This window comes from Phyllobates terribilis, unplaced genomic scaffold (genome assembly GCF_046119375.1).
Source record: "Phyllobates terribilis strain yellow unplaced genomic scaffold, ASM4611937v1 Scaffold_11__3_contigs__length_659146591, whole genome shotgun sequence".
In the NCBI taxonomy this organism is placed as follows: domain Eukaryota; kingdom Metazoa; phylum Chordata; class Amphibia; order Anura; family Dendrobatidae; genus Phyllobates; species Phyllobates terribilis.
The window spans coordinates 95483817-95507892 of NW_027362771.1; the positions used below are offsets into that span (position 1 = coordinate 95483817).

Consider the following 24076-nt stretch of genomic DNA (forward strand, 5'->3'; position numbering starts at 1 on the left):
CAAAGAAAGATGTTTGTGTGTCAAAGCACCACCGACAAGTGCGAGTTGATGCTGTACGGGCTGCCATTGCTTCTGCAACAAGCTGGTTTAGAGGACTTCCTGGGAGAAATGACACCCAGAATAGATACGGTTTCCCTCTGCCAGTCCTTTCAGCGAGCTAAAAGATATGGCTGTGGTAAAATACATCTCTCAGCAAAAAAAAGCTGTGGACTGGCTCCGTACCGTCCCTGGCCACATTCACCTGTCCACATGTTTGTGGTTAGGTGGTCCTTCCCAATAAGTGCACTGGGGAGGGCACGGGTAATGTTGTGGGACCCGTGCTTGTGGAAGGCGGAGACTATACCAGGAGAAACAGTGGCGGCTAGGGACAGAGTATGGACACCCGGCCGCCGCCGAAATGAGGTTATGAAAAGCTTCCACCGAAATGAGCCTAAAAGGCCACATTTCAAGTGCAAGCAGCTGTCCTGTCAAAATTTGGCAGTATAGTATTGCAGCCTGTGGGTTGGTGGATGGCTGCCTGCATACTTGCGCTTGCATTCCAAGGAATGGGGTAGGGAAAACTGAACGCTGCACTGGGACAAGGACGTGAACGGTGATTGTTGCAATTCTGCAACAGGTGCATGGTGGGAAGAATCTTCGCATGCGCAAGGATCACTTATGATGGGCACACTTTTAGGCAGTGACCTGGGAGTCAGATGCTTCCAGAGGTCTTCCCCATGCTGTTCCCATGTCTTTTTCAGGACTGTATGCATGTGTCTGATGTGTCACACACCACTTGGCCAGATAAGCTTGTAAAATGTTAAAATGACATTTCCTGGTGAATGCATTTGTCTTGGTTGAAAGCAATGCAAAAGTGCAAAAACGCATCAAAAACGCTACGTGTGAACATAGCCAAAGGTGTGGAGGAGTATTTTTGTTTTTATTTAATTTGTTTTATATACATTGTACATGTTATGGAAAGGATGTTCTTTAACATATTTCCCAGGAAAATCCATTTTGGTTTCATTTTGCTTTGTTTTATTGGGAGTCCGTAAAAGTGGTGTAATACCTGTGACAACGTTGTTGCCAGCAGTGACCTGGGAGTCAGAAATGCTTCTAGGGGGTCTTCCCCATGCTGTTCCCATGTCATTTGAGCACTGTTCCCATCGATTTGGGCAATTTTTAGGCCCTCTGCAGACCGCCGGGGGGAGCCGCCTGAAAAAATGCTTGAGTTTCCCATAGACTTACATTGGGCTCTTTGCTCGGGTCGAGCACCCGAGTATTCCAATGTGCTCGACCCGAGCAACGAGTACCTGAGCATTTTAGTGCTCGCTTATCACTAGTTATAATGTAATCAAAATTTTGCACATTTAACTGGTGGATTGGATATGCTAAATAGTAAAGGGAATCGGTCACTATAGCCCTCCATTACTGAGAAATCAACATTTCAATTTATATGAAAATGAGTCTAAAAGAGCTATTTGTAGATCTAAAGACTGTCACTCCAGCTCTATTCCCTGCCCATCGTTGTCAGTCAAGCAGGAGGAGGCAACTCCTTTGCCTTAAGTCACACCGCATAGAGGCTGTCAGTCAAGGAAGAGGAGGTGGCGCTGGGCAGGAATAGAGCTGGAGTGACAGAGGCTTAAGATATATCATGGCAATTTACTTATCAACTCAAACTGTGATTTTTTTAATAATGGAGGAATGAACTGCCCATGTAAAGATATTGCTGGACTTAAATTTGAAAGAGCTACATGTGCATATAGAATTTTTGAGGGGTGTAATCTAGCTGACAGATTCCATTTAAGCTGCTGGTTGGTGATTTTGCTGAGATTTCGATGAGGGAAAAAAAAGAAATATAGCTACATTACTCACAGCTTAAACACTGGGACGTTCTCACGGCTGCTAAAGAGGCCATACACTATAATTGACTTGTCAAAAGAAAAAGCTGACATTTTTTGATAGAGATGAAAATAGCTCCCATAAACATTACATCCATTTCTCTTGAGAGAGTATAATTTTTGATCCCTTTTTAAGTGCTCTTACGCTGTACCTTTTATTAAATACTAATAAGGTTATGCTAATTTTAGTTTATTTTTTACTAGGGGATGTAACTGATCTGCCACCTCTGTATTGTTACTATGGCATCTCTAAGAATGTGTTGTGATCAGGCTAAATTGGAAACTATGGTGTCCTCAACCATAAATAATGACAATGACATAAATATAACACACATTATTTAGAACATGTCAGGTTGATTTTCTAATATCCCCTTTAATGACTCCCTTTATATTAATGTATGTCTTTCTTCTTCTTCCCAACCCTTTTGTTTTTACATGTCTTCTCTCCTGTCCATTCCTCTTTCTTCCCCTCTTCACATAAAGTGGCTGTTCCTCTGTCTCCAAGTTTCTCCTGCTCTTCTGCAATAGACCAGTTCCTGTGTGAGTTCTAAACATGAGCTGTAAGTCTTTTTGCACCCTGCTTTTGTAATTGTCCTGTATCTTGGCTGTTGATGTACGTCTTGTCTATTTTTGCCCCTTTATAATGGTCATTTATGTGTAAATGTTATTGACTTATGTTTGCGTTTGATTTGTTGTTCTTGTATATAGTGGTAGGGTTAGAGTTGTGCACCTGTTGATCATTTCTATCCCTAATATCTATCAGCGACATTAAACACTTGAAAGCAAATACACCCAGAGTTTCTGCAGTAGTTTAACCAATTTTTCAAATTGACACAATATATGAGAAAATGAGTCTGAAATAATCCAATGACAACCTGTCCACTTCTGGTTTTAGGTGCAGAGACTTTGTAAATTTCACTCACTAACAGCCACTCCTATCTGCCTTCGAAATAAAGGGAGATTGACTTCAGACCACTCCTTCAAACTAAATTTAATTCTAAATCCCTAACTATTTTGTGCTATAGTCTGAGCTATTTTCTAACATACTTGTATTAAAAGTTTCCTACCGTTCCTGAACTAAACTAACTGCTTTTCTAGTATTTTTCTACGTCCTGTCAAATGATGCTTCGTTTAAGAATCTCAGTGCATCCTGGGACCCTCAAACGAAGCATCATCAGAGCAGGGGGCAGAGGCTGCGGTCACTGTCACAGCTTCTGCCCCTTACCTGAAATGAAGCATCATCAGAGCAGGGGGGCAGAGGCTGCGATCACTGTCACAGCACCTGCCCCTTACCTGAAACGAAGCATCATCAGAGCTGGGGGCAGAGGTTGCAGTCACTGTCACAGCACCTGCCCCTTACCTGAAACGAAGCATCATCAGAGCTGGGGGCAGAGGTTGCAGTCACTGTCACAGCACCTGCCCCTTACCTGAAACGAAGCATCATCAGAGCAGGGGGCAGAGGCTGCGATCACTGTCACAGCACCTGCCCCTTACCTGAAACGAAGCATCATCAGAGCAAGGGGCAGAGGCTGCAGTCACTGTCACAGCACATGCCCCTTACCTGAAATGACGCATCATCAGAGCAGGGGGCAGAGGCTGCGGTCACTTTCACAGCACCTGCCCCTTACCTGAAACGAAGCATCATCAGAGCAGGGGGCAGAGGCTGCGGTCACTGTCACAGCACATGCCCCTTACCTGAAATGAAGCATCATCAGAGCAAGGGGCAGAGGCTGCGATCACTGTCACAGCACCTGCTCCTTACCTGAAATGAAGCATCATCAGAGCAAGGGGCAGAGGCTGCGATCACTGTCACAGCACCTGCCCCTTACCTGAAACGAAGCCTCATCCGTGATGCTCGTTTCAGGGGCTGGGCTCGTCCCTTCTGTGTCCCTCCCTGCGAGCTGTGCACTGTGCGATCTGCAGAGTGACTGCATCTGCTCTGTTGATGGCTCAGATCAGCAATCAGTCAGCAACAGAGTAGTGTCAGAATACCCAGCATGCAGGAGACTAGCGCCGCACCAGATAGTGACGTCACTTATCTCCTGCATACTGGGTATTCTGACACTGCTGTTGTAGACTGATCTGAGCCTTCAACAGAGCAGACACGGTCATTGTGTGATTGGTCAGTGCACAGCAAACAGGTAGGGACACAGCAAGGACTAGCAAGGTCCCTGAAATGAGTGTCACTGATGATGCTTTGTTTCAGTGAGGAGGCAGGGGCTATGACAGTGACCGCAGCCTCTGCCTTCTGCTCTGATGACTTTGTTTGAGTATCCCAGCATGCCCTAGGATTCTCAAATGAAACATCCCACTGGAAATAGGGTAACAATAGAATAGCAGTTAGTGTAGTTGGGGAACTATAGGGAATTTTTAATACGAGTGTATATTAGAAACTAGCTTAGATTATGGCACTAAACAGATAAAGTTAGAATGAAATTTAGTTGGACTTCGACCACCTTTTTAATGAATCATTCGTAGATCCATTTTTCACATACATGTTCTATCCCTGACTTTCACTGACAAAACCAATACAATAATTTATGATGCTGTACACGTTTGTTTTTATTTGCGGACTGTGTGTGGGCAAAAAAAGCGCAGAGACATGTCTATTTTTGATCTGAATCATGGATCAAAATTAAGCACAAAAGTCCATGAAAATCATGGACAGCACAAGAATGGAATCGGTGTACAATTTGTGCTGTAAATGATTAACATTGTAATGGAAAGGAGACGCTATATCTTGTATGCATTTTTCATTTGAGAAAACCATTAATGAAACATTGATGGTAAAAGCAGATGTGGCACCCCAGGGGTCTGGTTTTCCACAGTAACAGCAATGTTATGTCTGAGAGCAGGTGGGAGGTCTCTTGGTCAGGGATCCTGTGCATGCCACACCTCCTGCCCAGTCCTGGGAGGGGAAGAACTTCCCCTGTATAAACCTAGGGCTGAGGCAGGGTGAGTGAGTAGAGAAGAAGCAGAGAAAAGAAGCAAATATAGGAAGAAACAACAGGAGCTCTGTGGGAGCAGTGTTACAAGGAGTCAGGGGCTGGCAGCTGCAGAGCTCGCCCTGACTGAGAAGTTATCACTGGACCCGGAGTCTGAGGCTGTGGGGACTAACTCCTATCCAGCAGCAGAAACCGACCGGCAGGGGATTGCAGGTCCTCTGGCCCAGAAACCCGAAGGCCCCGAGTCACCGGCCATACGGGTGAGCACCACACGGTACACTCAGGGACGTGGGCTACTTATACCCGCCTCTAGCAAGGTAGCCAGAAGAGTATCGTTAGTTTGGGAGGCCTACAACTCCGCCTGGCCAGGGGAGATCCCATCTGCTCAAGGACTGACCAGGCCCCAATCGCTAGCCAGTACTCCGGGAGGGTCTATCTTTGTCACCAGTAAAGACCCTGAACTACACCGTACCGTCTCCGAGTGGTTCCTGCTACCCCCATCATCCACGTCGGCTGCCCTGAGGCCATACCCCTCCCGTTGGGGGTTATACTATCACGCTGCACAATCCTACCACCGGCCTCAGCGGTCTGCCCTGCAGCAGCAGCTCCCTGGCTGCACTCAACGGGTGGCATAGTCGTCCAACATCTACCGCTAAAACAGCGCCACTTAGTCTGACTCCCTGGGCACGGACCGGATCACCGCCACGAGACTACAACCCTCAACAGATCCGGCTCCGGGTAAGCTCCCGCGTGCGCAACGCAGCGCGACACAGGCCCAGGGGCGCGTCACAGACACACGGACCAAACACTGATGAAAATTGGATTCAAAACAATGATAAAACTCAGACCGGTTTTGCGTACCAGAAAAATCACTGATGTCTGAATGAGGCCTTATGTATGAGAAAATTATATATTTGGTGATTTGAGTCAATATAAGATCTCTAGAACACATTATCTGACAGACAACGAAACAATACATTATATTATAATTTCTCTCCAGTGATCACCTCTTCATTCCTGACACAACACACTAGGTCCCTTTGTTAAAATAACTGCAGGTCCCAGTGGTGAGCAAAGCATGTTTTGCATGACTATGGTATATCCTATCGGTGTGCCATAAATGTCCAGGATGTGATAGCCTTTTTAAGGCCATGGTCCCACTATCAGTATTCGGCCAGTACTTTTTCTCAGGAGTGGGAGTCACACCAGGAGTGGGTGATAAATGCAGAATTGGTGACTTGTTTCTATTATACCTTTTCTCTGATTGTTCCTCACCTGGTTTTGGCTCCCACTCCTGAGAATACTGACCAAATACTGACCAAATACGGATAGTGCGGAAGTGGCCTAAAGGAGTTTTCCAAGCTGAGAAGAAATGTCTGCAGTTTCTCTACGTGACTGAGAACCACATAGTAGTGAAGTATGCCGGCACCAGTTCCCAAATCTTGCCTGTTTAGTCAAAAAGAACCTCTGATGTGGATAGCCGAGGGCTAAAAAAACCCATCAGGAGGTGCGATGTCTAAATAAGCAGTGCTAATCAAATGTCCAAGGAAGTATGAAAAAGACAGCACTCACCAATGTATGCCAATAAAAGATCCTTTTATTTTAGATCCAGCACACAGATGTTGCTGCTGGTTCATGGGTGCGGGAGTGAAAGAAGGAGAGGATGGATTCTCTATTTGACTGCATACTACCAAATCATGACAGTGTGTGATATGCAAATTGTCATGAGTCCCCTGTATTCCCCATGTGAATGGGCAGTCATGTGACTGCATCTAATTGATTTGCATACTTGCAGTCACATGCCGACTAGACTTTCCTCCACTTCCCGCATTCTTTTTATGATCTAGAGGAGGTTAGTCTAGTCGTTTCTTGACTGCAAGTATGGAAATCGCATACATTCTGTCAAGTGATTGCCTACTCACTATGGTAATATAGAAAATCGTGCCAGTGTGCCCTTAGTCACGATTCGTCAGTCTTCAGGCATGTATGACTACAGACCTTTTTTCTCAGCCCAGAAAACCTCTTAAACTAAAACAGTAACTTTCTAAACAGTAACTTTTCTAACAATAGTAACTAATGAAATTGCAGAATTAAGTACTATACACATCTTCATCATTTGTGATTCTGCTCTGTCATATGAGCACTGAATCTATCACAAAATGGACACTAATGAATTCTTGCAGACCTTATTGATTTATGACCATTCAGTCAAGTTTTTATCATGGTTGTAATTTCCTTGCATATATGAGAATCTGTTTGAGGTTATGACGCACCCCTGGGCCTTCGTCGCGCGGCATCGCGCGCACGGGAGCTTACCCGGAGCCGGATCTGTTGAGGGTTGTAGTCTCGTGGCGGTGACCCGGTCCGTGCCCAGGGAGTCAAACTGAGCGGCGATGTATCAGCAGTAGATGTTGGACGACTACGCCACCCGTTGAGTACAGCTAAGGAGCTGCTGCTGCAGGGCAGACCGCTGAGGCCGGTGGTAGGATTGTGCAGCGTGATAGTATAACCCCCAACGGGAGGGGTATGGCCTCAGGGCAGCCGACGTGGATGATGGGGGTAGCAGGAACCACTCAGACGGTACGGTGTAGTTCAGGGTCTTTACTGGTGACAACGATAGACCCTCCCGGAGTACTGGCTAGCGATTGGGGCCTGGTCAGTCCTTGAGCAGATGGGATCTCCCCTGGCCAGGCGGAGTTGTAGGCCTCCCAAACTGACTATACTCTTCTGGCTACCTTGCTAGAAGCGGATATAAGTAGCCCACGTCCCTGAGTGTACCGTGTGGTGCTCACCCGTATGGCCGGTGACTCGGGGCCTTCTAGTAGCTTCCGCTCCACGACGGCGGTGCTGGTCCCACGCGTGTGACCGTGCCTTCGGGTTTCTGGGCCAGAGGACCTGCAATCCCCTGCCTGACGGATTCTGCTGCTGGGTAGGAGTTAGTCCCCACAGCCTCGGACTCCGGGTCCGGTAAGAAATCTTCTCAGTCAGGGCGAGCTCTGCAGCTGCCAGCCACTGACTCCTTGTAACACTGCTCCCACAGAGCTCCTGTTGTTTCTTCCCATAGCTGCTTCTCTTCTCTGTCTCTACTTCTGGCATGGCCCAGGAGCTGGGCCCAGCCGGAGCCACAGCTCCCTGTCAGCCCTCCTGGCTGAACTCTCCCTCTGAACTCTCTAACCCTGCCTCAGCCCCAGGTTTATACAGGGGAAGATCTTCCCCTCCCAGGACTGGGCAGGAGGTGTGGCATGCATAGGATTCCTGACCAAGAGACCTCCCACCTGCTCTCAGACATAACATTGCTGTTACTGTGGAAACCAGACCCCTGGGGTGCCACAGTTACAACATGAAAATAAACATTCTTAAGCGGGTTTTCCCACAAAACAAAAATTTATTTTAAGCAATAGATCTTGGAATGATAAGTTCCCCAATTTAATGTTTTTCGATAAAATGTTCCTGTGCTCAGATAATCTTATAAATGTGCCCCTGCTGTGTACGGCGTAATGGCGGTGTCTGACCGTGCAGGAACATGGTCTGATCATACCACAGCTCCTGGGCAGTGGGGCAAGCAAAAGAGTATACAGACATTACAGCAGGGGATCATAACTGATTCTTTCTTTGAAGTAAAACATGTTTAAAAACAGGCAGGAAATTTTTTTACCTCACAAAAAGAATCAGCTGCTGTAATGTCTGTATAGTCTTTTGCTTTTTCCCCTGCCCAGGAACTGTGGTATGATCAGACCATGTTCCTGTACAGGTCAGACACAGCCATTACACAGTACACAGCAGGGGCACATTTATAAGATTATCTCAGCACAGGAAGATATTTAAACACATCCAATTGTGGAAATTATTATTCCAAGATCTATTGATTAAAATCAACTTTCGTTAGTGGGAAAACCCCTTTAAATATTTAAGCACCTGATAGAAATATTTGACTGGTCAAAATCTGACAATTATTTAATCAGTCAGATTTTTAATGTTTTATAGTACAACATTAAAGTATAACTGTTATATCAGGGAATTTTTCAGAATTTGCAGTCAAGTGTATGTAGATGAGAAATGAATCCATTCCAGGTCGTAATATGGCTCAAATGCTGCATTTTTCACAAATGTAATTTCCTCGGGCTCTAAATCAAAATTTCCATTCTCTCTGCACTAGAGGTGCAGTGATGTCTCCTATGCACAGTACACATAAGCTGAGGGATTCCAGCTTATATTTATATTTAGCACGTGCAGACGTAGCATGGAGGACACCATACAGCAGACTAAGCTGTGTAGCTGTGACTCCAGATATGGGATGAGATATGACTCGCCCCCTGGGCCGTGGGGCACTCGGATCCGGGCAATAGGGGAACGATGGGGGTAGTAGTGGCAACCCGATTCCGTGGCTCAGGGTGGTCAGGCCAGTGGTAGTCCGTTATGTGCTGATGATTATGTCCGACTACGCCACCCGTGGATTTGCGGTCATTAGGAACCGCTGCTGCAGGGCAGACCGCTGGGGCTGATGGTGTATGCAGCTGAGGTGTGACTCCCCACTGGAAGAGTGCAGCCCCAGGGCAGTGTAGTGGATGGTGGGAGTGATGGTGGTGAGAGTCTCAGTGCTGATAGTGCTGGAGGAGCAAGGAGCACACAGACAACAGGTTGCAGTCCAGGGTCTTTGCTAGAACAGGTGAACTGACCCACAAACAGTCCCAGCTAGGAGGGGACCTGGATGTCTGTCTGAGAGCAAATGGGAAGTTGGCCCTGGTCAGGGTGAGGGTGTAGGCCTACCGTGCTTTCTGCGCTCCTTCTGGCTATCTCCTCCTTATAGGGTAACAGCCCACGTTTCCGAGCTCTCCGTGTATTCTCGCCTGTATGGCCTGCGACGTGGGTTCCTTTCTGCTCCCAGCCTGGTACGGCTTTGCTGGTCCCTTCTGTTGTGGCAGAGCCTCCAGGCTTCTTAGGCCAAGGATCATACAGTCCCCTGCGGACTGGTTATCTACTGTAGGATGTGGAATCCTCCCAGCCTCAGACCCCAAAGTCTGCTAAATTGAGTTCTTTGTCTGCCAAGACAGGCTCACTTCGCCTCTTGTCTCTGGCTTGTGGCTCTCCTCCTGCCACACTTCCTCTTAGGTGCAACACAACTGTCTGTCCCTGCTCTGCTCTGGGACAAGTCTCAGTCCTGAGACAGGTCGTCCATTTCTCTCAAACCCTGCCCCCAGTTCCAGCTTTTATAGGGGCAGCCTGCTCCCCCTACTGGCCTGAGACAGGAGGTACGGCATGCTAATGATCCCCTGACTAGAGAACCTCCCCCTTGCTCTCACACAGCTTTATTATATTTGTGGCATCCAGGCCAGGGTGACAGATACATAACTAATCAACATCATCACTGATAAGTTCAGGCAGCGTAGGGGAGGAATATGTGTCTTATAAGTTAAGATAGAAGAATTATCTGATAGAATAGAATATGGTATGTTACTAAGTTTTTTTATTCATCTGTACTATTTGATTTAAAAGTTTGCTAAAATGATAATTGCAATTTAAATCGGTGTGCAAAGATAGATCAACTGGTTGGCCAAGAGTGAGAAATCAAATGTATGAATCCACATTTGTTGGCAGCAAAATTCTGGTTTTATTTAGTCTTCCCATGAAATCCAATAAAAACAAAGAAGTAAAGTCAGAATAAGAGTGGGTTTCATTAGACATTTTGACACTGATGTGCAGGAAAATACTTATTAATGTCAAAGTGTAAATAAATCTTTGCAAATGAATCTAGAGGCACAAAATAATTGACATGAATTGACTAATTGACAGCTATTTACTCCTCCTCAGTATTTAGTAGACACAGCAATTGTTTCAATTACAGCTTTTTGTCTGTATGGGTCTCAGACCATGAATGAACAACTATTTTTACAATAAAATGGAACTGTAGTTATAACAAATTTTGCTTAAATAAATGGTACATACAAATATAATTAACTTTTTAATATATCTTATCAGAGAATTCTACTTTTTTTCCTTCTCTTATGAGCCACTTGGCCTTCAGTTGCCTCCTAAACTAATCATCCACTCTGGTAAAAAACAGCTCAACTTCTTGCTCAAGATAAGATGGACTGCTAGTACATTAAAGGGGTATTCCCATCTCCAAGATCCTATCCCAATATGTAGTAGGTGTAATAATAGCAAATATCTCCAATTAGAAATGTAGTATAGTATTTTTGATTCACTATCTTTCCTCATCTGCAGGCATGGCAGGTCCTTGGGTATCCATGGTTACAACCACTAGCAACTAGCTAACTGTTACTTTATCAGTGGACATAACCATGGATACCTAAGGTCCTGCAATGCCTGCACATGAGGAAAGAGACATAGTGAATCAGAAAAAATATACTACATTTCTAATTGGAAATATTTGCTAATATTACTATTACACCTACTACATATTGGGATAGGATCTTGGAGATGGGAATACCCCTTTAAGTTGTCAGGTTATACCTTCTATTATAATCTATAGGAAGAGTAGGAATGAGGAGCTGAGAGTTAAAGTGGTTCTCCACTACTTGGACAACTCCTTCTTGAACTAAATGTTTGGCCCAGATGAAATAAAAAAGCCTATACTCTCCTCCCGTGCTGGCGCCATTCCAGCGGTGTCGGTACTCGTGGTTCTTTTGACACATGCCCTAGGCACCCAGTCAGCGCTGGCGTCACCATCTCCCTCTCAAGACAAATCGATCATGAAGAGGAAGTCAGGGCTGTGGCTGCTTTCTGACTTCCTTTTCATGTTCAGTTTGACAAGAGGCGGGGACAGTGACTCCAGCGCTGATTGGGCGCCGGCGTCATGTATCACAACAACAACAACAACAACACGGTAGCCCCGGTGAGAGTGAGTGCTGACACCGCGGGAACGGCGTCGGCACGGAAGCTAAGTATAAGCTTTTTTATTTTATTGGGGTCAAGCATGGGGTATGAGAAGGAGTTGTCCAAGTAGTGGACAAGTTCTTTAACAAGCAGATGGAGACATAAAGAAATGGTGTGCTTTCGAATAAGTCTTTTTGCCATATCCCAGATTTGGATTCACATCTACACAGCTAAGTGCGGCTATATAATGTCCTCCATGCTGCTGCAGTTTGTGTTAACTAAGGAATGAAGAGATGGAATCCATCTTTGTGTTCTTTGATTTGTATGGGAGAGATCAGGGCAGCTAGTCTATTCCCACCAGCTCAGAGTAAATTGGTAATAAAGAGGTAAAGCATGAATAGGAGAAACAGGTGAAAATGACAGGCTACAAGTCATATAATAGCCAGAGACCGTGTTATTCCTCATAAACACAATGTGCACTGACACAATTGACAAGATGGAGAAATTTTGCTTTCCACACTTCTGACACTCTGAGCATACTCTGATCAGAGAGTCATTTGCATAATTGACCCAATTTAAGTAGTTCAGGCACCTTTAAAGTACTATTTTATCAGTTATTGCAGACATGGTCACTTTGTTTTGCTATCACCGTCTGCTAAGTCTAAACTCACAACTGAGCTTTTAGGTGAGTCAGTCCCACAGTCTGTCAAAAAGTTGGAAAAAAATTGCTGCACACTGTTTTTATTCCAGTAAAATGAGATATCCTCACAAAAAACTGAAAAAGCCTAATTTGGTCAGACGCTGTGCAGACATGATTACTCAACGGACCTGTCCAGTCTGTGGAGTAATATGTCCTGGAGGAGTTTAAGGGGCTTTCCACTACGGATTTTTAAAAAATAAGTAAATAAAATAAATCCCATTCATCATGCAGATGATTATTTTTCTGGACCAAAACTAAAAAGCTGCAGACAGTGATTAAATGCACCACTCACATGTCCATACAGTATACATCCTGTTAAGGTCGTACAGAGGACTGCTGCAGCCTGTCACTGCCATTGATAAGCTGCGGAGGTCACATGATCAATCAGCCAGAAGAGGGAACCTGCTGACCCTTGGGAGAACTGGGCAATGCTAAGAGGGGCAGTGGGAAATCATTATACTAAGCATGATACATTTTCTTTTTCAGAGTTTGTTTATTTTTTTAATTCTGAGGTAGAAAATAACTTTAAGACATGTTTAGCTTTTGCTTTAACATTAAAGGGGTTGTCCAGTGGTCATGACATTGTCACGTGACCACTGCAGCCAATCAAATAGCTATTGATTGGTTGCAACTTCTCAGTATAACATCAGAGGGGAATTCCATTCTGACATAATAGTGAAGGCAGGAGCTGATCACTGAAGGAGTCACATAACCTAACAATATCACATGACCTCCTGGAGACCCAGCGCCAACATCATAGGAATGGTAACAAATAGCGAAAATGACAGCACATCCAAGTCAATGTGAACAGGATCCAACTAAAAAATTCAAACTATGGAAAAACAGTCAGTTGCATCCTAAATTGCTCTGAGACCTAGAAACTACGTTGCTACTATAGAAAATTAACAATGAAGGATGCTTGACGCTGGCTGTTGGGCACACATATATTGGCCAATCTATGCGCTAAGTGCCTTCCTTTACTGTAATTTTTCACATTATTACGTAGTTTCTATGTCTCAGAGCAATCACTCTTAGCAATTTAGGATGTAACTTTAACTGTTTTTCTATAGGAATGGTGATCGCCTGGGAGATAAGTATATATTTTTTTATTTTATGATGGACAATTTAGCTGTTAAGATGTTGTCCAGTAGTGAAAAACACATTTTAAACATTTCTACAGTTAATTAAAAAGCTTTATAAGGTCAATATGGTCACACAATAAATACCCCAATACATTCAAACAATAAATACCCCAATAGGGTCACCCCAATAGGGTCACCCAGTAAGTACCCCAATAGGGTCACCCAGTAAGTACCCCAATAGGGTCACCCAGTAAGTACCCCAATAGGGTCACCCAGTAAGTACCCCAATAGGGTCACCCAGTAAGTACCCCAATAGGGTCACCCAGTAAGTACCCCAATAGGGTCACCCAGTAAGTACCCCAATAGGGTCACCCAGTAAGTACCCCAATAGGGTCACCCAGTAAGTACCCCAATAGGGTCACACAATAAAACATGAACAAGCCTAAACAGGGAGTATTTTTATTCCCTGTGTTTTCTAGTACTCTAAATCTATCAGGGGAAATATCTTTCTATCAGGCCATGTCTTATACAGGATGCGCATTATTGATATTTATAACATGCAGATCATTCTCAGTTGTACATCTTCTACAATGGAGATACTCTATATTGATTGATCATTGATCTATTGTGAAATCCATTGAACACTTGGTAAGAGGTAAGATGTGATCAAGCATCATTAGAATTTCATCTTTTTTTTTTTCTCTTTAACCCCTTAGTGACCACCAATATGTCTTTTTACTGACCTGCAATATAACAGCCTAGCATCTCCCGACAGGTGACAATCTTGTAGTGGTCAGCTGTACACTATAGCTGACCACTTGCTACATCAGCCATGATCAGTATTTTCACCGACCATAGCTGTTTAACCCCGTAGTTGCTGATGTCAATAGTGACTACAGAATCTACATAGTTAACAGTGTGGGGGCTCCCTCTTTAACCCCATCGGCACCTGAGATCTTGATCGTGTAGTCCTGATATTTGCCATGACAATTCATGGTCAAATAACTATAGTGACCTGTTCAGAAGTAATCCTAATTTTAGGTGGTAAAAATAAACTTCTTCATTGCTGTCATGTCACTTTGCATTAATTCCTGAAAAGCAACTGAACTACCTAAAAGCAATTTTGAATATTTTAAGGGTTGTGGTTTTTAAAATGGTTGATTTCTGGGTGGTTTCCAATATATAGGACCCCCAAAGTCACTTCAAAACTGAACAGGTCTCTACAAAAAATAAGTTTTATAAATGCCGTTGAAAAAATGAAAAATTACGGCTACATTTTCAACCTTCTAAAATGCTAACAAAATGACTAAAAACTTTCCAAATGGTACTGATGTAAAGCAGACACGAGGGAAATGTTTATTAATGTTTGTGTGGTATGACTATCTGGATTAAAAGGATAATCATTCACAGTTTGAAAATTGCAATTTTTAAAACCTTTTTGTCAAATTTCTGAGATTTTTATAAACTCAAACATAACCTTAATTTACCATTATTATAAAGTATAATGTGTGACGGAAAAAATGGTTTGAAAATCAATGGGATATGTTGAAGCGTTCTAGAGTTATTATTACATAAAGTGACACTGATCAGATTGGTCCGGTCACTAAGTTTATGTCTGCACTGGAACTTTTCATGTCATCGATGTTTTTTTATATTCTATTAAAGCTGTGGATCAAACATACATGAATATTATAGCTGAATTTGATTTTCAGCTAATTTGATCCACAGCCTAACAAATAAGTAATATAGAAAAGCTTTATATTATGTACAAATGCCTGGAGCATGTAAACATCATTATTATAGGATTTGTAGACCTACTACTATGCCTATTTATGCTACATCAATACAAGGAATGGATCTGTGAAGACAGGTAATAATGGCTCCTGTACATAACGATCCATGCATTCTCATAGTGCGACTTATAGTAATTGCTGTGTTTTAATGAAGCACTATACGATGGACTAATACATAATTATCTGTCTTTTTTCTGCTCAGACAGTGTTAACGCTGTAGCTGCTTTTCTAAACTCCCACTCACTGCGTGGGATCACACCTCATTATGGCAGATTTCCCTGTCAAACATTCTTCTTTAGTCTTTCTTGTCTCAGTGGGACCACCCGTCATAAAAATAATTTACCTCTGCACCCTTTCACTGAATCCCTATCATAAACCTCATTCAAGCGGGAACCCAAGCTGTGACTAGTGTGACTACCATTGTATACAACATCTGCTGGAATATAACCTGTGCAGTATGGTACTGAATAGGAATAATGACCCATGCAATCATACCCAGCGATAGGAAATTTGTACGTATGGCGTTGTACGGCAAAATAATTGACTCAATATACTAGATTTGTCACACAATCAATCCAGCAATTGAACTAAGAAGCCCCTATAGATACAATCTCATCTGTCACCTTCATTGGGTGGCAACACTGAAAATACTTTTGTCCCTTAATCACTTTTCACATCTGTAACCTTTCAAACTTCCGTCATATGCACAGTATATTATCATACAGTACAAAACAAACTGTACATTGTGTTATGCTCATGAGTCAAATATTAATAAATCTATGACTAATACTACTCAAGATTGCCATTATACAATGTACAATAGTGCTGTACTATAATAGCTGTGATACTGTACTGAATATAATATTTGGAGCCATACACATATATTTAATAGTGTTGAGCGAGTATGTTCTGTTAACCCTTTCGCCGAGTATGCTCGGGCCGAGCACCAAGTAGTTACAGCTGCTCGGTGTGATGTTTGAATTGCTCCCATGTGCATGATTTGCAACTGTTTGACAGCTTTATTACATTCCTCACATGTAATAAAGCTGTCAAACAGTTACAAATCAAGCACACGGGAGCGATTCAAACATCGCACCGAGCAGCTGTAACTACTTGGTGCTCGGCCCGAGCATACTCAGCGAAAGGGTTAACAGAACATACTCGCTCAACACTAATATTTAATCACCCATACCTAGAACTGTGACTGCTTAAAATGTCCTATAAAACATTCAAAAAGGTGGTCGGGGGATCCTATTGAGCATTCTTTGGCTCTGATTTTTCTTTATAAATGTTCAGCAGTTGACCACTGCAGTGGCCTCCATGGTCTTTTTCTGTATTACTGGCGTCATCACTGCTATTACTGAGCAGTGATGCCAATATTATGGTACAGCCAATGATTAGCTGCAGTGGTCACATGCTGACCACTTCATACGGTGAAAAATGCCAGAATGTCAGCTCTGAATCAATGAGCTGGATAAAAGTTGTGTAGTTTTTTTTTTTTTTGTTGGTACATAACATTGCAGCTTTTTTATTCAATTAAGTATTGATTTATGGGCAAAACACATATGGTAAAAAGGGGTTAATCATTAGTTTTTAAAGAAGTTGACCACTAGTAGACAAACCTTTATGAAACGGGATATGTCAGCAGGTTTTTGCTATTTAATTTGAGAAAAGAATGTAGGGGCAGAGGACCTGATTCCAGGCATATGTCACATAATAGGCTGTGTGCTATAGTTTCAATAAAATCAGTGTTTTATCAGCAGGAGATGATCACTGCAGGACTAGGTCTCACATGCCAGGCAGTCCAGCTGTAACCACACCCCACCACTGATTGGCAGCTTGCTTACCATGTACAGTGTATACAGGAGGCTGCTTATAAGTGGCGGAGGCAGGGTTATATCAGCATTCTGACCACTGCTACATCTACAGCAGAGAGAACAGCGATTTTATCAAAACTGCACAAAGCAATTCAGTAAATGAAATTTGTCCCTATGTCATGCAGCTCTCAGATTCCATAGTATAAATCTGATGACAGATTCCCTGTAATGGGCCCACTGAGTGAGAGAAAAATTGATACTCCCCTTCCGGTCCGATGCTGCTTCTCTGTAGTCAGCCCTGCATCCCCTGCTGGTCTGCTCAACATATAGCAGGGGTGTCCAGTAGTTCTTCACCACACTGTTGATAAATTTTAGATTAATAGTTTCAAAACCTGTTCATATTGATAGAATACATATATAATATATTCCACATCAATTGTTAAGATTACAGTCAGCAACACTTCCAGGGTTAGGCACATTTTATGTGGTTCTCAGTTTTCATTCTCGAGCTCCAAATTGACAGTTGTGAAAGGAAGTTGGAGATAATGTACTAAATACTTTTACATCTGCAATATCTTAGACCCAAACATATTAGAGTTGACATGATTAAATAAGACAGTTGCTGTATAAAATTATTACACTTCAATCTAAAACGTTTGCCTTAATCCAATTTTTTCTTAGATGGAAATATACATATAATGAAATGCAGACAAGAAGGTGGAAGTGAGCCAAACTACTCCACTTTAAAGTGTTCGCCTCAATACTCTCTCTCCTGTAGAGTATAAGCTCTTATGGTCAGCAGGGTACTCTGTCTCTCTGTCTCTCTGTCTCTCTGTCTCTCTGTCTCTCTGTCTCTCTGTCTCTCTGTCTCTCTGTCTCTCTGTCTCTCTGTCTCTCTGTCTCTCTCTGTCTCTCTCTGTCTCTCTCTGTGTCTCTCTGTGTCTCTCTGTGTCTCTCTGTGTCTCTCTGTGTCTCTCTGTGTCTCTCTGTGTCTCTCTGTGTCTCTCTGTGTCTCTCTGTGTCTCTCTGTGTCTCTCTGTGTCTCTCTGTGTCTGTCTGTGTCTCTCTGTGTCTCTCTGTGTCTCTCTGTGTCTCTCTGTGTCTCTGTGTCTCTCTGTCTCTCTCTGTGTCTGTGTCTCTCTGTGTCTCTCTGTGTCTGTGTCTCTCTGTGTCTCTCTGTGTCTGTGTCTCTCTGTGTCTCTCTGTGTCTGTGTCTCTCTGTGTCTCTCTGTGTCTGTGTCTCTCTGTGTCTCTCTGTGTCTGTGTCTCTCTGTGTCTCTCTGTGTCTGTGTCTCTCTGTGTCTCTCTGTGTCTCTGTCTCTCTGTGTCTCTCACCCCAGGGGTCTGGTTGCCACAGTAATAGAGATATTATGTCTGAGAGCAAGTGGGAGGTTTCTCTGGTCAGGATCCCTAAACATGCAACACGGTCCGCCCAGACCTGGGAGGGGAGGAATCTGCCCTTATATACTGGGTCTGGGGTGGGATTAGGTCAGTCAGAGTGAAGCTGAAGACAGTTCCAGACACAGGGAAAGTGAGATCAGGAGCTCTGGAGGAGCAGTAGCTAAAGACCAGGGGCTGGAGCTGAGCAGAGCTCGCCCTGGACGAAGACACTAAAACCGGACACAGGAGTCCGAAGCTGTGGGGACTGATATACACCCAGCAGCAGAAACCAGCCGGCAGGGGATTCCAGGTCCTCTGGCCATAGAAGCCCGGAGGCTCAGTCACAAACAAGGGACCAGCGCCGCCATCCAGGAGCGGAGGCTAACAGAAGGCCCCAAGTCACCAGCCATACGGGTGAGCACCACACGGTATACTCAGGGACGTGGGCTACTTGTAACCGCTGACAGCAAGGTAGCCAGGAAGAGTGCAGATTAACGGGGAGGCCTACAACTCCACCTGGCCAGGGGAACTCCTGCTTGCTCGCAGACTGACCAGGCCCCTTATACTAGCCAGTACTCCCGGGAGGGTCCACCTTGTACCATCAGTAAAGACCCTGAACCGCACCTCACGTCTCTGTGATTCCTTGCCGCTCCAGCACCATTAGCACTGGGACCCTCACACCATCACTCCCATCATCATCCACATTAGCTGCCCTGAGGCAATACTCCTCCCGTGGGGAGTTATCCCATACTCGGCTGCGCAACCAACATCAGCCTCAGCGGTCTGCAGCGCAGCGGCGGTCCCCACTGACCGCAATCCACGGGTGGCGTAGTCGGACACTTATTACAACGTTTAGACTGCCACTGGTTTGACCACCCTGGGCACGGACCGGGTCACTGCCACGGAGAACTACAACCCCCAGCGATCCGGCTCCGGGTATTCCCCCTGCACAGCAGCAGCAGCACAGGCCCAGGGGAAGCGTCATCTGTATAGTGTAAGCTCTTATGGACAGCAGGGTCCAGTCGCGCTCTCTCCTCTCCCGTACATTTATTTTCAAGCTGTCCAGTATTGAGCTTCGCTCGAATTTATTTGAGGCAAATCAAATTTTGGCCTAAAATTTAGCAAAGTCGGTGAAATTGAATTTAAAAAGATTTGCTGATCTCTGCTTCTCATTAAAACTCCAGTTTCTGACATCACAAATGTAGTATTGGCTGAATGAGCTCAAATTCTCACAAACACTCCAAATCATTGAAAAAAGCCTTGTGCAAAAGGTTGTTATAGCTGCAAAAAGTAGATGAACTCGATATTAAAGGAAATCGGTAATCAGATTTTTGCTGTGTAATCTGACAGCATGGTGCAGATATATTGACCCTGATTCCAGTGATATATCACTTGCTGAAAACCTCAGCACCATAGACACACACAGACCTCACATCTAGCCAATACTACTGGGAGTGACTTTTTCACAAAAAAAATATGAAACTTTGATCAGGCTACAAATTGCAGTGTGTCCAGGATTTTTTCAGTAATAATCATTGCAGTTACTAGTCAACTGACCTGGAGAGCTGGAGACCACCACACCTTTATATTTCATTACTTCCCTCTCTCCCCTTCTTGCACCATGCAATTTATTTGTCCGCAAGGATCTTCTAGGGAGTGTCTGACATTCATCACAGGCTGTGTATATCTCTATAGACCCTGAACATTAATAATGTTGTTCGGAAAAATGACAATTCTGCAATTATTTCACATAATGCTTTCGTTACATCTGGAAAATTCAATAAAAACGATTAACCATAATAACAAGCTGCCATAATAAGCACAGATTAAAGCGAAGCACAGACCAGAGTCATGTTTAACATGAAATAAAGGAAGGATAATTTTTGTTACACACAGGGATGGGGGAAGATGAAACTGAAAATAGAAAAATCCCAGCTTTAGACCAGGTTCAGATGGCCAGATTAAAAAATGGACTAGTTGCATCCACAAATTGTAGACATGATTGGTTCTGTGTTCGCACAGCGGATGGATGACAGTGCTGCCTTTTTACATTCCTTTTATTCTGTGGACCAGAGAAAGGCATGCTGTGAAATTTTCCATGCAGATTGATAGTCAAAAAAAGCCCATGTGCACTGGCGATAATGAGTCGTCATTGTATTTGGACCATGTCACACATAGACAGCACACAGATCAAGCCTACGTAAAATTCTGTTTTTCTACCAGAATAAATGGACAATTTTTCATTTATTTTCTCATCTGTCAGTTTTTTCTATATATGACATCTAGATGGCATCCTTTATATACATCAAGAATTTAAAAATGAATACAATGGCCTTATACAGTTTCCTATAGTATGTTAATAATTGCAATGAATCTGAACAATAAAGGATGCCTTAGAGATGGTGTCCATAAAATATCTGTTTTCTTATGCATCTACTGAATTAATGGCTAAGTCTGATCCTAAGAAATGGATTAGAGTAGTGCATGCTTTTTTCCACACAGACTATCATTTTGCATGTAAAAATGTTCATATGATCTATCCTATTGACTTGCATTGGTCTGTGTTGTCATCATGCGATCCATTTTTTATTAGACGGCACTTAGATGTCCAAAACACGTACATGTAATATCCATGAACTTCATTCATTGCAAAACTCAAGTGTCACATCCACAAAATGAGGATGTGACTGGCTCCGTGTGCTGCTGTTTGCTGGTCTTCATAGCAGATGGGTGTAAGAACTGCCTGCTATTTACATGTACTAGGGTAGTCTATAAATTAAATGAAATTAGAGCTTAAGGAGATGGCCATACTGCTCATGTTCCCCCTTGAAAACATGCATATTGTAATGTGTATTGTGACATGCATTATTAGTGACAATGTTGTATTTTGCCTGACAGAAGTATGAGCTAGGGTTAATGTTTGGGACTAGTGTGGCGCCCCTGAGGGTTCGACCGCCACAGGTATGCTGCACTTCTTTAATGGAGTGTAGTCTTCCTCCTCTGAGGTAAGAACAGTGTGATGATCAGGACTCCACCACCAGAGGGGGCTAGAATGCACTAGGTGCTGTCCTCCTGGTTACAGGGAGACTGGGGAACCAAGAGTTAGGGGAACCATTTAGTGGGTGAGGGTGGAGGACTCATTTTAGTGACACTCAATAATTCATATTTAATAAAAAGCCATTTTGGTTTTTGGTCCTTTTCTAGTCTGGTCTTTTCTAGTCTAGTCCTTTTGATGGTTCCTTGACTGTCTTGGTACTGTGATCTCCCTCCCTGAAGTGGATCCTGTGTGGACCTGCAGAGAATGGAGACACAGCCCTTGTACCTTGGCCTTGGGTCGAGGGGCAGGTTGCAGATAATGTGTCTCAGCCCGGTCAAGGACCATGACCAAAAAGGCCCGGAGATTAAGAGTGTAGCTCCACCGCAAATGGGTCCCAGGGAGGATGCAGATGGAGCGGTGTACGCCACCTGTCCTCGCCAACCTGATCTATTCAGAGGGATTCCAGCTGCAAGAGGGGTACCGGCCCCCGACACCCGACTTTGCAACTCCACGTCCTGGTCGGGAAAGCCCGGTAGGCCCTGAGGATCCCACCGGCTATCGGAAGGAGCAGAGCTGCCACCCGTGCCCTTTTTCTGAGAGGAGTTCAGAGGGAGACCCGGCCTATCTACACAGACAGGAATGGATACGGTCTGTAGTTCAGGAACACTCTGGTGTGGGGTCCTGATTGAATGCTGCACTTACTCTGAGGTAGTCAGACCCCCGTTCCCGGTGACCGCAGAACTCCGCGAGGAGCAGGGAGTCGCCTTCCTTCTACCATCTCTTATGTGAGTAAAGCCTTGTACGTTCACCCCTATGGCCTCCGGACTCTTTATTCTGTGCCACACCGCACGACGCAGCAACCAGACTCTCCTCTACTACTACCCCCTCCATCCTGTCCCTCTGCCCTGAGGCCCTGCTCCGCCTGTGGGGAGTAGTAACATTGACAGCTGCCCTAACACCAGGCCTCAGCGGCATGCGGCAGCGCTGGTGGCCTTCACCAGGTGCCACAGGTGGCGTAGTCATAACCAGCCACTCAACCCGGATAAGCCCACACCATCCTTTTTAATGTGACGGCCCTGGGGACGGAGCGGGTCCGGGCCATGGCTGCACCCCATCTCTCCATCACAGGACCCGACTCCGAGTCCCCCATCTCCCAGGGTAAACAGGGGCTTCCGAGATGAGGCGTCACACTAGTCTGGAGAGGGAAGGGTCAAAGTGAAGGGACAGACAGTTTCCGGTCACAGGTTAGATGGGGCTCAGCCTGCAGTAGAAGCAGACCTACAGTCTGATCAGTGTTCAGAGTTGCATGACACGGGTGTCTCTGATGTGAGAGGAGACCGAGGCAGTGGATAGCATAATCTTGAAAAGAGGACAAGCGATAGAAGGACAGAGTAATGCACTGGAGACGGGTCCTGGGTCAGGATGCCTAGCAACATAACCCAGATTTTGCAAGACAGATAAATGGTCAGGATGGAGTGTGCCCTGGTGATAGTTCCAAGGAATCAGCAAGCTGAGAAGCTAAGTAATGGCCATGGCAAAAGTAGCTTCCCTTAGGGGAAAAGGATACAGAACCGTGGGTTGAAGTACAGGACTCTCACTCACTGGACTGATAGTCACCCACATTGAACCTTTCAACATCTGGTCCTGGCCAACTGAAGTCATTGGTACTGTGCGGCCTCCAAGGGTGTAGCGCCCTCAAAGACTAAGCCCACACACCCAGTCAGAACCGCCGGGGCGTGGAATAAGAGTACCTCATCTAAACTACCGCCCCGTGCCACGTTACCCATGCTGCAACTTTTTTCACATGGAGTTGAAGTCCTTGTGAAAAATGGCCCCAGCAAACTAGCTCATAGTCTAACATTTGGTCCATGTGTTGTCTGTCCGTTTTCCACATGGACAACACAAGAACAAAAAAATGTTTCTGAACGTACCCTTTTACAGACACAACACATATCCGTGCTAGCCAGGGGAACATATGATTGTAGCATAAGGCATAGCAGATGGATGCAGGAGGTGCCTGCTATATACATGCTGTCCACATACAGGAGCTGTCTGTTATTTACATATACCATATTGTCTGTAACTCTGACCAAAATAGAGCATGCTGCGATGTTTTTCAAATGGACCTGATGTGAAATATCCTCATGGACAACATGTTCACATGGTCAAAATGTTTTACACGTGAAATACATGTGGACAAAATTATGTTTATCTGAACGTGCCTTTAGAGAGATTAAATAAGTATTCCATTATGAAGGAGTTTTCACCTATCCACAGATCATTGGGAGTCCAACTCCTTAGATGTTGAACCCCACTGATAACCACGACAAAGGACTTGTGCCCCCTTATTTGAAGTCGTACTTGGGCTTATGTGCTGCCGGTCTATTTGTTCTCTATGGGACTGGTGGAGATAGTCAAGCTCTGTACTAGGCCATCTTTGAATATCTAATTGAGAATGAATAGAGCGGAAGCACAAATGGGTGACCATCGCTTCATTCAAACGGGAGGCACCCACCCCCTTCTTTGGTGTTTGGGGGTCTTAGCAGTTGGACCCTACACCAATATAAATGCTATCTGATGCTGTCAGTTCTTACAGGAATACCCCTTT

General features: G+C 44.4%; 1 protein-coding gene across 3 annotated transcripts in view; it reads left to right on the forward strand.

The window, feature by feature from the left end:
- Positions 1-24076, forward strand: part of HTR4 (5-hydroxytryptamine receptor 4) — a 973132-nt gene that overhangs the window by 872157 nt on the left and 76899 nt on the right. Inside the window, exon 7 of one of the 3 annotated variants that reach the window (XM_073651353.1) lies at positions 2364-2440. The exons of the other annotated variants lie outside the window; for them this stretch is intronic. Within the exon in view, the coding sequence (XP_073507454.1) occupies positions 2364-2424 (61 nt within the window). The 3' untranslated portion in view covers positions 2425-2440. The remainder of the gene's footprint in view (positions 1-2363; positions 2441-24076) is intronic. 3 annotated transcript variants of the gene reach the window in all.